This window comes from Ipomoea triloba, chromosome 8 (genome assembly GCF_003576645.1).
Source record: "Ipomoea triloba cultivar NCNSP0323 chromosome 8, ASM357664v1".
NCBI lineage: Eukaryota > Viridiplantae > Streptophyta > Magnoliopsida > Solanales > Convolvulaceae > Ipomoea > Ipomoea triloba.
Window position 1 is genome coordinate 19,540,442 of NC_044923.1, and position 14,548 is coordinate 19,554,989.

At 36.5% G+C, this 14,548-nt stretch overlaps 1 protein-coding gene across 1 annotated transcript in view; it reads right to left on the minus strand.

Moving 5' to 3' along the window:
* Positions 1–9,588: 9,588 nt before the first annotated feature.
* The window catches only part of LOC116027993 (carotenoid 9,10(9',10')-cleavage dioxygenase 1-like), a 16,080-nt gene continuing 11,120 nt past the window's right edge, over positions 9,589–14,548 (minus strand). The window contains exons 11-13 of the mRNA XM_031269794.1: positions 13,235–13,299; positions 12,942–13,103; positions 9,589–9,844 (exon numbers count right to left, since the gene is read on the minus strand). Coding sequence (XP_031125654.1) covers positions 9,734–9,844; positions 12,942–13,103; positions 13,235–13,299 — 338 coding nt within the window. The 3' untranslated portion in view covers positions 9,589–9,733. The remainder of the gene's footprint in view (positions 9,845–12,941; positions 13,104–13,234; positions 13,300–14,548) is intronic.

Genomic DNA, 14,548 nt, shown 5'->3' on the forward strand with positions numbered 1-14,548 from the left:
ATTTAAGCTTGANTTCGACAAGTAAACCAAGAGCGAAAATACAACCGGGTAACTTTGAGCTCAACTCGGAAAATATTTAAGCTTGAGGGAAATTTGTTTGAACATCTTAGAAGTCTCGTGTGTTGTAATCATATAGACAGATCAGAAGAAAGCATGGGACAACACTGGAGGAATAAGGGTCTGCGAGACATCAACTAAGTCTCGAGACATAAGCAGAGTTCGAGAGGTAGTACCTCTCGATACAGCTATCCAGTTCGAGACATAAACAGAGTTCGAGAGATAGACCTCTCGATATTTGAGTTCGAGACATCAAACAATCGAGACATCAATCTTGGTCTCGATAAACTGACACTTCTCCAGTAATGCTGAATGACGGTCAGGAAGCATATTTAAAGTTTGGAGAAGAAGAATATCATGGAGATAGAGGTGCCGAGCGTAAGGATTTCAAAATGGGCGGAAATGGATGACACGTTAGATTTCCACCACAAACGGTCAAAAGGTGCACCAATGCTGAAGTGGTCTGATTCCCTACAAACAAGGAATAATGGGAATATAAAAAGAGTAACTTTTACCAAAAGACGAAAGTGGAGCATGGACTCAAGAAAAGTGAACTATGGAACATTCACTACAAGACAAAGAGGTTCAAGTTACAAGATCACCACTCCATGAAATATGCTGAAAATATGCAAGACCCATGATCAGCATGGGAGACAAATTTCAAACGGAATAATTTTCCCTCCAACGGAATTATTCCTCTACTCTCATATATAAGGACGTAAAGACACACAAAAAAAAAATAGTGGGGTTCGAAATTCTTAAGAAGTGTCTGTCTAAAACGTTCAAGTGCAAGCGCTTAACTTGGAATATCATCCTGATATTCAAAACAGCGAGAAAACACATCTTAGTGTTTCAAGAGAGTTACAGAGCTTAAACTGTTATACATCCAGAAGGTGACCAAAGCTGCTCTACATCGAAGTTGATTCAACGATAGCTTGTGGTCAGATTGGAGTCTGTTACATTCAACTGTGACAACCAAAAACACCTTGCTTTGGATTAAGCAAGAGAGGTGGATTAACCTGGCAGCTGTCCGAGTGAAAGAAACCTGAGGCTTGACGCGGGCTTGGTGATCAAAGGTCAAGTGTTCGAGAGGTGGAGTAGCTGGAAGCGGGGAGAAAGACCTTGGAGAGGCGGAGTAACCTGGGAGCTGTCTTGTGAAGATCCTGAGGCTTGACGCGGGCTTGGTGATCAAAGGTCAAGTGCTCGAGAGGGGGAGTAACAAGAAGCGGGGCGAAAAACCTGAGGCTTGAGGCGGGCTTCGTGATCAAAACTCAAACGCCCGATATTGTACTAAAAAGGGAAGGTTTTAGTGCAAACCTTCCAGGGAGTTTCTGGAAGAAGAGCGGACGTAGGCGGGTTGGCCGAACCACTTAAAAATCTCTCTTGCATTTACTTACTGTTTTTATCTCTCGCTAACCTCTCGATTGCACTACATATAAACACACCTCTCGAACTAACTCAAACTCGTGCTAACTAAAAGGGGATAACATTTCCGCTGCGCATAAAACTTTGTCTTCACCTCGTGAGGTATCGAACCTAAACATCCTAAGTTCAATACACCCGAGAGGTCGAAAAGATTTGCAAAATCTTATACAAGTCTATTCCCCCCCCCCCCCTCTAGACTTGTACCCCATCCCCTTGGGACCAACATAGTGTTCACGCGTATGTAATCCATGCAAAGTTGCTCCATGTTGACTTTGACTTCCTCCATTGACCAAAACTAGCTCCATTTGACCAAAAATTTAGCTCCAAAGGTCTTGGCCGTGTGACTAGCTCCAAGGCTTCTTCCTTAGTATTAAAATGTAGCAAGTAAGATTCGAACACTGGACCATTAAGTATATGCTTAAGTCTTTAACCATTACTCCGTTTTAGCTCATTTAAAAATATCCATCAAATAAATATATTTGATCATTCTTTGCATTGTGTAGCGTAAGGTGTAGAGATAGTGGATCTTGAATTTCTTCGCTTTGACTAGCTCCACAGGTTCCTCCATTGACCAAAAATATTGAGAGCCGTGATACTACTAGCTCCATTCCTTGCTCTCCAAAGCTCAAAATGTTCTTAATGCGATTCAAACTCGTGTCTTCCAGCAAAGATAATTCGGCCTTGTCCATTGGATCATATACATTCATGTGTATAGTGGAAGCAAATAACTTACAAGAGTCATGACAAAATGAACTCTATAAAACTATAATTCGAGCCAATCTAATGTCATGACTTGTCTTCCGGGTCTAAACTCTACACTCTAAAAAATAAAATAGGGAATTTTTAAAATTACAATTTGGCTCATCGAAACTATTACAATTTTATTCCTAACAACTTGAATATTGAAAATCCAAAAAATATGATGATCCAAATGATAGACCGAACAATATGATATTCCAGATAACTATGCTTCCCCTCAATTGTGACTGTTTCAATACAATATCATCTTGGAGTAAGTTTCTTTGAAGCTGTAACAGGCACCTGCACAAGTGGAAAAGAAATGAGAAACCCAGAACTAGGCACACGCAACTTAAAAACCACTCAGCAAATAAGGGATACGCACTTATAGACACAAAATTAGGAATTGTCAATTTGGGTCAAATAAAGCAGGAAGATAAGCACATAAAACAGTAAGCACATCCATGTAAAGCTTGTTCAAGCACAAGATTATCACAGATAACACATAGAGCACATAAGTAGACGCAAAAAACAATAAATGTCAAGTTGGAACAGACAAAGAAAAAATAAAGCAGATACATTCAGGTAAAGTAGATACATTCAGGTAAAGCACATTAAAAGCACATTTTCATAACACATTTTGCAAAAACCACACAAAGAATATCAAATACGGTCATGACCAGACCAACAAAAAATAGAAGGCAAGCAATTTCAAATTCAGATCACAATTCAGATTGGCAAGAAGGAATAGAAACAGGAAAGGTGAACACTGAACCAGATACAATTTTAGAGAAAACCACTGAATCAGACAAAACATGTTCATAGATAGATAAATCAGGCACAAGACCAGATTATACAATAGTAACAGATAAAGATACGCACATTAACAAAAAGATCATCTTAGGCACATCCAAAAAAGCAAACAATCAAGGCATAACTAGCATATGAGAGCGAAACAAAATGAAGGTAAAAAGATAGTAGCCACCACTTGTGAGGACATATCACCCTTAGGCCAGGCCGTGAGCTAATTGTGAGACAGAGCAGCAACAAGAGTATCTAGACTCGGCTCACATCCTTTTTCTAGGTCAGCACGATTGATTAAGTCAGAACTAAATCCATATCATCGGCCATAAACAACGACCTTGTGAAACAGAGTAGAACTTTGAGCAACTGTATCAAGAGATAGATTTACGTAGAACTCGTCAATCAGCCAATGTTCTGAATAGTCTAGAGTAGATCCTGGTCTTTGAGTAGAGTGATGATATTGCAATGCTTCAGAATGTCATCCAGATCAATATCCTTCGGAACCAACAACCCTCTTTGACTATGAGATTTCCATAAATCCATCAGCTTCGAATCTCGCGATATACGTTTGAATTTTTCAACTTCGGTGCTTTTAAGGGGTGAGACAGAATCAGCAACAAGGTTGACAGAACCAACAACAGAACTAGTAGGTGTTTTGGATAGAGTCAAGCGAGGTGTTGGAGTAGTCATGGCTTTCTTTCCTTTCATCTTTTAACCAATAATAATCAGATCATCTGATTTAACTAATTTTCTTTTTTCTGAAGCAGCAACAGGTGCTTTGCCTTTGGCTTTTTGAAACGCTTGATCAATAAGCACCTAGATAAGAGACACAAGCAAAGCAATGCAAGCAACAACTAATTTTGAAATTAATGCAGATAGCAATTCAACAGTACTGGCAGACAAAGATACTGAACAAGTGGAGCTTGGAACAGTGACAGACGCAGAGACAAGCATAGAGCATGTAGAAACAATGACCGAAACAGGGCACACTAGAGTAGAGACAACAATAAAGCTAGAGACTACTGGAATAGACCATGAGACATAACTTGTTAATCCAGAATCAGAAACAGAGTGTGAAACATCAAGAGTAGATATAGGAATAGAAATAGTGCCAGGTACTACTGAATTAGAAACCGATAAAGATGGAGTAGGTAAAACAACATATATACCCAAAATATCATAATAACCAGTAGAAGGCATAATTAAAAGACAGATTTAGGAGCCGATAATGAAAGCATAACAAACGGTTAAATTAAACAAAATACAGGTATTGAGAAAATACCAACTAAAGAATAGGAATTTAGAAGGTACCAATACTCCCAAAGAAAGTTTTTCCACAGCTTCTAATGACGCAAGGATTTCGAAAGAGATTTAGGGTTTGAGATTCCACCTCTAAACAAAGTTCTAGATTTGTACCAAAGAACAAGAAATTTATTAAGAAAAAATAACTTATTGAATTATAAAATACCTGGTTTATTTTAGTGTTGACTTTTCAATCTTGAATTTCAAGATTCTCTACACCTTCCACTAGTTCTTGAGTACCACTTTTCCATTGCGGTGCATTTGGTATTTTCTGGGTTATAAAATCCGCTTTCCTGACCCAAACTTGTTTTACAAATGGTGCAATGCGCTTGTGAATGTATTTCTCAACCCTTTGATCATTGTAGAAATAGTAGCATTCAGGTCTGCAGTGGCCGCGCATCCTACAATAATGATAGACAGGGTTATATCTCATGCGATTAATGTTTGAGTGCAATACATTACCATAGCCTTGTCTAGTTGCACTAGATTTTGAAATGACACGATCTGATTCAGATCCTGTAACACGGCGTTGTTGAGCTGATCTTGATTCAGGCATGTTATGAACAAGTTCAAATTCTGTAACACGGCGTTGTTGAGTTGAGCTTGATTCAGGCATGTTGTGAACTGGTTCAGATTCTTTAACAAAGACAGTATCTTTGTTCTTGCCATCGGTGAAGCCAAGCCCAAATTTGATAGTAGTTTGTCTTCCTTAATCGAGTATTTCATCAAGTGTAGATGTGGTTTCCATCATCTTGATTCGCCGTTTGAGAGTGTCCAACTCTTGTTGTAACTTTTCCTCACGTTCAAGACCGGCCTTCAAGAGGATTTCTTTTTCAGCAGCTTGATTTTTGTACACTTTTCTAGCATTTTCTAATATACCAATTTGACTAGACAAAGAGCGATGAACTTTAAGTAAAACCTCCCATTTGGAGTACAATTTTTTGTATTCTAATTCGTAAGACATAGGAGGCAACTCGCGATCTTCAGCTGAATTATATTCTCCACTGTCTGAACCAGCAAGCTCTTCTACGTCAGGATCAGTGTCAGCTATTGCGGTGAAGGCCACAAAATTACAAGAAATTTCGTCAGAATCTGACACAACTGCTTCTGATTCAGGTTCGTCGTCGCTCTAGGTTAGGGCCGTCATGGACTTCTTTTTTCGTAAGTATGTTGCACATTCGGCCTGAACATGTCCAAATCCTTCGCATTCATAGCATTGGATGCCCTTGTTCGCTTTGTCTTTGGGTTTAAAAGTACGTGAGCCAGATGATCTTGATGTTGATACTCCAGATTTTGCAACACCTTTTGAACCACTTGAGTTGATCCCTTTCTGATTCTGTACCTTAGCATTTTGTGTGAAATTCTTTTGCTGAACCTGGTTTAAGATTTTAGAAAAATCTTTAGATAATAAAACAACAGGATCATCAGAAAGCTCATCTGTATCAGGCAAATCGAAATCTTGTCCTTCGACGTTGAATGCAACAGACTTCTCTTTCTTTGTATGATCAGTCAGGATCTCCATTTCGTAGGTCTTAAGACTTCCCATCAACGCTGCAAGAGTTTTATCTTCCCAACCTGTGTTTTCTTGGATAGCGATCACTTTCATTCGAAAACGTAGTGGTAGAGAACGCAAGACTTTCTTGACCAGTTTTTGTTGGGGAAATGGCTCGCCTAGCACAGCAGCTCGATTTGCCAGTTCTTGAACACGTTCATTGAAGCTTACAATATTTTCATTCTCATTCATCCTTAGATCTTCAAAGTCTGAGTGAACCACCTGTAACTTTGACTGTCTTACCGAGTCAGTGCCTTCATAGGTAGTTTCCAATGTTTCCCACGCAATTTTTGCAGAGTCACAACCTGCCACTAAAGTGATTTGGCTTTCATGCACTAGAGAATAAATTATATCTAAAGCTTTGTTATTATATCCGGCGAGAGTCCTCTCAGCTCCATCCCAGTCAACCTCAGGTTTTAGTACTTTAGGATCACTTGCTGTTTCACCAACCTTTAGTGGGATGTTCCCAACCAGTTAGGACAGCTGTCCAGATCCGTTTGCCTTGTGCTTTTAGATGCATTCTTGTCCGAGCTTTCCAGTAAGGGTAGTTGACACTTGTTAACTCGGGAGGAGATTTATGCCTATCTATCCTGACACACTCAACACACAGTGAGATAGAACAAAAAACAGCAAAAATCGAAAATAAAATGCCAAAAAGGCACCAAAGAATTGAGTTCAAGAAACACGAGATCGCCAGATCGGTTAGACTAATAGATTAAGTCCCCGGGCTTTGATACCAAGTGAAATTGCTTCGTGGATCTTAAGTGCAAGACTTACGGGTTTAGAATAAATTAATGTTTTTATAGTTATTAGTCCAGATTAGATAATACTAAAAGACAAACAAATATAAAAACAGAAATAAAAGAAATGAACCCAGACACAAGAAATAATCACGCAGTTCGGAGCTAATATTCCTAAGTCTGCGGGGCTACTCAGCTTTCGCCCAATCCACTAGATGATCACCAAGGTTACAACAGTTGGAATATATGCCCAAATATACTTCAATAATCATCATCACGACTCACCATCAACGATAGTATCAAAGACAGCAGCACGACGCCATTAATCCACCAAAGTAATTCACTTAGATTTCACATGAGAAGCTCTGAATAATTAAAGTGTGAATAGTGTGAAATTAGAGCTTCAAGTACCTTCATATTTATAGCTTAAAAACCCCTTAACAAACCTCACAAAAATAGAGCTGAATAAGCCTTGATTAAATGAGAGCCACACACCTCTTAAAATCTGATATCCACATTAAATAAATATGTGGACTAATTCCTTTTTGACTGTTTGCTGTCTGAGACAGCATACGCTGGCACAACCTCTCTTTCAGCGATGCAGGACAACCTGATTGACGGTCCAAAAACTACAAAAGCAACCTATAGACTAAGAGTATTTTTGACAAATAATTTAGCCAATAACAAGGATCGTGTATCATTTGTACACTTACAATAATAATATGGCATAATATATTATTCCATCAAACATACTTAATGAAGATTGTTTCTCGGCATTACAGGGAGATAAGAGTCCAAATTTTAATGGAATGCCAATAAATTTAATGTAATGAAAAAATCTTCATTATTTAAATACACGTACTAGTTATATTGAACTAAAAGTTCAATAGATAATCAATTTGCAATTTTAGCAAATAATCTGCCATATATATTTTACTGATGCTCCTTTACGCCAGAAGTGTAGGAGACCTATTGGTGTAGAAGATAAAAATCTGCGGAAAACTAAATCAAGTTAAGATTTTTGTCACTCTTGAAATCTCTTGAAGTATTATGTTAGGAAGACGTTCGTCCAGAAGGCAAAAAACCGCAGTAAACATATAGATATACCAAATAATCTTAATACTGTAGATGCGAAACAACTAGATTTGAATATCTTTGAGAAATGACTAGGATCTGGTTGATTTAGATATTGCCATTAACTTTTATAAATATGGGAGAAATTTATATAAAAAATATTATAGTTATCGACAACACAATTGCCTTTACAAATTACACCGTTATATGATAATCTGATGGCACCAGAAGTGCCATAACTATTCAATATATAAAGTAGCAATTAAGACATAGCTCAGCTCGCTGAATGAATGTATTCTCTTTATAACACGTACACCATTGAGTGTTAACCCTGTAGGTTACTAATGAGTGTTTGTACGAAAGAGAAACAAGAATAATGAGGTGGTGTGATCTAAATCGAGCTTTGTAGCCCCGAGTTCACGTAAAGACCCTTGATTGATTTTGGGAAGGTTTCCTAAAGATTCAGGTGGTGGGGCGAGGAAGATATGGAAGGAAGATCAAAGTAGATTAGGAAAGTGTCCAAATGTAATAAGGAAAGAATTCCTAACTTGAATATGATAGTTTAGGGTTACCTAAGGGAGAAATCCCTCCTAACTTGTATACATAGGGGTGTAAGGTCTTGAGAGAGACAAACAATTTTCCACACTCAATAGGCAATTCATAATACAAAGAGGGCTGAGAAGTTACTCTAATTTCATACCGAGCACTTAGTCGATTTTCTAGTAGTGTTAGCCTGCCGTTCGACCATCCATGATTGATAAACCAACATTGGCGCCGTCCATGGGAATCGATACAAAAGGTCGTGTGGATCTAACTGACTGAGAAAGTTGGAAGTACGAAACAATGGTGACCACTAGGAGTCGTCTAGTTCAAGGTAGAACACAACCTCAAGTACAAGTGAATGGTACTGTGGGGAAAACTGTTTCTCAGGGAAGGGACCTGCAAGAGCAGCTATCCCGACCCCGTGCTGGTGTCTTGCGAGAGCAGCTTAGTCTCTAGAATTCCCATGCTTAGAGTGAGCAAATGCAAGTGGAAGACCTTGTCGCTGAGGGGGACCGAGCTGAGGACGTGCCTCCACCTCCGCCACCCGCGCCAGAAAGACCTGGAATTCTCAAAGCACTCACCCAAATGACAGATTTGTACGAGCGAGAGTTGCTTATTTGTGAGAAGGGTGTGCCCCAGAGGACACAGCAGCAGCAGCAACAGTCCTGGTCTTCTTGGCAGGTGGAGCAAGAAAGGTCGACCGCTTCGCACCGATCTCCAATTCGAGCTAGGTCGAGAAGCCCGCGTCAATCCGCCTTAGATAGGTTGGGAAGCCAGGATGTGCCAGGCAATGGAAATCTAAATGCACATGAGGTGCCAAGGGAGGCCGCTCTTAGAAATAGGCGCAACCGAAGGTACGAAGATGTTCAAAGACAGGTCGAGGAACACTCAGTTCATGAGAGTAGCAGAGAATCCCCGGTTGGGTGTGGGCGAAGGCCGGATGAGGTCATTGTGCTAGCTAGGCAGGTTCAGAATCTGCAGGATCAAGTGAATGGAAGGACGGACAATGCTCGGTCTTTCCTAAGAGCCTGTCCATTATCTCAAGAGATCATGGCTTATAGGACCCCGACAAAGTTCAAGTTACCTGAGAATTTCACATATGATGGGACGGGCGATCCCAAGGAGCATTTAATCAGTTTCCAAGCTCGGATGCAAATCCACGGAGCTGAAGGTCCTTTGATGTGTAAGGCCTTCCTAACTACTGTAGTCGGTGCAGCACAAAGGTGGTGCATAAAGTTGCCCGAGCATTCAGTGAGCAGTTTCGAGCAGTTGGCTGAGCTTTTCTTAACCAATTATGTCGCAAACTTGCGACCCAAGAAAAATTTCATGTACCTATCTGAAATTATATATATATTTAATTAATTTGTCATCTATTAGGAATTGAACAAGACAATCATGGACAAATTATTTACATATATAAACAAATTATTACAGAAATCCACACGGCATATATACACAAACATTTTATTAACATTTATTAACAGATTATTATAACATGCTAACAGTCTAATGACATGAAAGCTCCATGAAATCCATATGGCACTCTACTTGGTAAGCTAATTACTGCAACTGCTTCACTTGAAAACTTCTTTGCATCAACTATATATACCTGCAAAAGGAAATCAATGGAACTAACAGACTGTTTGGTTGTAAGGAGATAATTACGAGAGAAAAGAATTGTAATTCAGTTGGAAAGGAATAATGTGGAATAAAATAAGAATTCAAATTTCATTGTTTAGTCACCCTAAATAGAATTACTGAGAATTTCAATTATAGTGTTTGGTATGTATGTGAATTGAAAGAGAATGAGTGATTTAAAGAATAAAAGGTCCTTGTGTTGTGGTGATGATGATGGTGATGAGCAAAGCCACTAAATAATAATAATGTGAAGCAAAGTATATTGAACATATACTAGATTGTAATAGAGTCAATATATATTACTACAAAATAATAATGTGAAGCGAAGCAAAGCAAAGCAAACACAGTTGGCAAGGATAAATTTGTCCATTCATTATCTTTTTCTGACCGTCCAGCATGAAAAAAAAAAAATTCTTAAGGGAAGGGTGGTAATTAGAATGAGGGAATTGTAATTCCCTTCAAGCAAACAAGAGAACTTTAGAAGCTAAAGAGTTATATGTAAGAAAGGAATTTAATTGAAATTCTCATATAACAAACAACCTATAAATAGCCCACAAAAGATAAGACAAGATTCAATGCATTTCTATCATATTGGAAGCATTCCACCCAGAATGAACCTATATAAAGAAGTCATGGAGTCTTTATTGAAAACAAAAAAATTGGTTTATAGAAGACCATTTGTGTAGGTGGGGTTCCTCTTTTTGGGCAAAGGCTTGGCTTGGCTGGAGAGAAAAATTTAGTATCCAGTCACTAAAATATAACCTAACTGCTGCAAAAATATAAAGAAATATAGTTGTATTATCGCTACTAGTTATAATTTTTTATTTAGTGTAAAAGCTTGATCTGTAATTGATGGATGAGTTCAAATTTCATTGGCAATGGCCTTTTTGGCCCCTTTGAGAATCTAAAAACATTTTTTTTTAAATCATGGTTGCTAGAAACGGCCATCGATCTATGTTTCTCTTGAAAGGCAAAAATCTATAAACCTTTACAGCACGTTTGGTTCACGGAATGAATTTTGAGGTAATAGGAATGTTATTCCATAAGGAATGGAATAGGCAAGGAATAGAATAGAAATTGTATTATGTTGTTTGGTTCGCGGAAGGAATAGACTTTAGAAATTATATTACAGTGTTTGGTTGGTTTAAGGAATAGAAATGAAATATGTTTTAAAAGACATAAATACCCTTATTATTAATAGTAATATTAATAACAATAATAATAATAATGTTATTATTAATATTAATATTATTATTATTATTATGTAATAATAAAATAAAACTTATAATAATATTAATAACAATAATAAGAAAAAAGGAATAATAATAATAATAATACAAAACAAATTTATATATAAAATAATTATTTTTAAAAAAACACACAAATGAGAATTTTTGATTCCACATTGGTAACTCAAGAAGGGAAACTCATTTGAGCTTCTCTATATAAGATAATCATTGCTTCTATTTTAAAATTAACAATAGGATGATGATGCCTTAAAGAGCCAAAAGCTCCATCATTTAAGGAGCCTTAATTGCTCTTAGTTACAAATTTTTATATATAAATAATATAGTGTGTGTGTGTGTGTGTGTATGTGTATATATATATATATATACACGCCGCAGCCGCAATAATTATTATATAATTAAAATCAGGGTGATGCGATGAATTCAATCTGTAAAAATGAGCGTAAAAAATTTTAGCTTTAAAAAAGGGTAAAAAAGAAATTATAATAAAATACCTATTCCTGACCTCTCAGGAATAGGTTAATACTAGGGGGCCCTGGTAATAGCTATTACCCTTGCAAGGGTAATAGCTCATTCCCAGGAACAATGTTCCTGGGAATACAAATGCGAACCAACGCTCCCACATGAACGAACAAGTGGACAATTTCATTAGCACTCTTAATCAACTACTACTTAATTAATTTTTTCTTTTGAAAACAGTACTTAATTATTATTGGGGCATAGGTTTTGAGGGACGCGACAATTCCAACATCATACTATTGAAATGTAACGCTAATTGTTACTGATTGATTTAATTAACCCATGGTGGTCCGAATTATTAAATACAATAAATAAAGAAATAAAGTTACACCTTTGCTACAAGATATAATTTTTGGCGTAGTAGTAACCACTTGATTTTGACAATTATTATATTTGCGCTGACATATATGGGTGCAATGTGCTAAATTAGTGTCTTATAGTATAAGAATAATTGTAATTTGATTAAAACAAGGAAACATAATCTTATTCTAGCATGCAACAACTAAAACACTAAAAATAATAATAATAATAATAATAATAAGAGTTAATTCCATTTTTTATCCTAGATTTATAGGTGGCATTCCACTTTTAGTCCTTTTTTATTAAAGCATCATAGGTGGCATTCCACTTTTAGTCCTTTTTTATTAAAGCATCCACATTGGCATTCCACTTTTAGTCCTTTTTTATTAAAGCATCCACATAATCTTATTCTAGCATGCAACAACTAAAACACAAAATAATAATAATAATAATAATAATAATAATAATAATAATAATAAGAGTTAATTCCATTTTTTATCCTAGATTTATAGGTGGCATTCCACTTTTAGTCCTTTTTTATTAAAGCATCATAGGTGGCATTCCACTTTTAGTCCTTTTTTATTAAAGCATCCACATTGGCATTCCACTTTTAGTCCTTTTTTATTAAAGCATCCACATTTGGTTCTAGTATTATTGTAGCATAACCATTTTTGGTCCTCTGTCAACAAAATTGTTGAAATGTCGTTAAATACAAATGCATTTCAGTCTTCAATTACAGATTTTTTCAAAAAAAAATAAACATAAAAATATTGCGGGGTCAACTTACTTTGTATAAAAATGATCGAAAAACCATTGTATTTAACGACATTTCAACAATTTTGTTGACGGGGGACCAAAAATGGTCATGCCACAATAATACTAGGACCAAATGTGGATATTTTGATAATAAGAATAATAAAAAAAAAAAAAAGACTAAAAGTGGAATGCCACATATAAACCTAAGACCAAAAATGGAATTAACTCTAATAATAATATAATTACCTGAGATATATTTGTATTTTCGTTGTGTACAAACGTGATAATCCAGCCATCATCCTCGTCCACTCCTCCGATTCTTGGAACAAACGTAGCTCCACTGCAGAATGTGTTGTTTGGGAGCATATGGTACTCAACTTGTATCAAATCTTGTGATTCTTTTCCATCCTAAGTCACAAGTACAAATGTTAGCTTGATTATATTAATTATTTAGAATTTTAACTGTCTACTTGTCGGGATAAATTCAACAAAACTGATATATACAAGTTGTATCTTGTGATATACTCCGTATGTTTTACCATGGAGGTTTCAAATCTCCAATCCTCAAAATTTAGCTTGGCCAGCCCTCCATATTTTGCCATCCCTACCAACAAATTCAACATGGTGGCAGAAATGTTGAGAATATAATATTTAAAATAAAAATGTGAAGTTATACTACTATTTTACACTTTTGGGTAACACACCAAATATGGAAAAAGAGAAACAAATTTAGAAAATCAATTACTTTGGCCCGCTTTGTTTAAAATATAAATAAGGGTCAATGAGGGCAGAGCCGCAATCATTATTGCATTGATCATGGTCCACACAGCTGTGCGGACCATAGTCCATGCAATAATTTGGAGGCTAGCCGTCCTACTTGATGAAATTTTTTAGGCTTCATGGGCTAGCCTATAAGTTAGTTAATTTTTTTTAAATGTTATAAAAAATAAAATGATAATATTGCATGACATACTATATTTTAATTTAATGTATAAATATAAAATTATAATTTTTAATATAAGCACACTATATTTTAATGGTTATGATTTTTTATCCGTTATTCCAACTTGTAATGTTTTTTTAAAAAAATATGGAAGCGTAGTAATTTTTATTATATACAATGAATAATAATACGGAATATATGATATGATTTAAAAGTGTGTTTTGAGAATATATGCATATTATGCCAATGACCTTGTGGTCTATTGGCACAGGTCATTGGCACGAAATGGTTCTTTTATATGGGAGGTCGGGTCCGTTTGGAAACTTGGAAAATATTTTTCGAAAAAAAAGACTTTTGAAAAATGATTCATTTTTTGGAAAATATAATTATATTGTTCTAATGTATGGTTGAATGTTAGAAAATTTTCTTTTTCTGTTTGGCTGAAAGTTAAGAAATTTCATTTTGGGTCTATTTTCCTAGAAATGAACATATTATTTGTAATGATGATGATGACGACGATATGTAGTGATGGTGGTGATAGTGGTATGGTGTAGTTGTGGTGGTAGTTGAGATGGTGGTGGTTGTGGTGGTGGTGGGAGTGCTAGTGATGATGTTGGTGGCTGGTGTGCTAATCATGGTGGTGGTTTCGTGGTGGTGGTGGTGGTGGTGGTGTAGTGGTGGTGGTATCATAGTACGTGGTGGTGATGGTGTGGTTGTGTTGTCGTGTGGTGCGTCGTGGTGGTAATGGTGTGCTTGTGTTGTAGTGTGGTGGTGGTTGTGAATGTGGTGGTGGTGGTGATGGTGCATGTAGTTGTGTTGTGGTAGTGGTGGTGATTGTGGTAATAATAATAATCCAGAAGCTAATTTAAAAAAAAAAAAAAAAAAAAAAAAAAAAAAAAAAAAAAAAAAA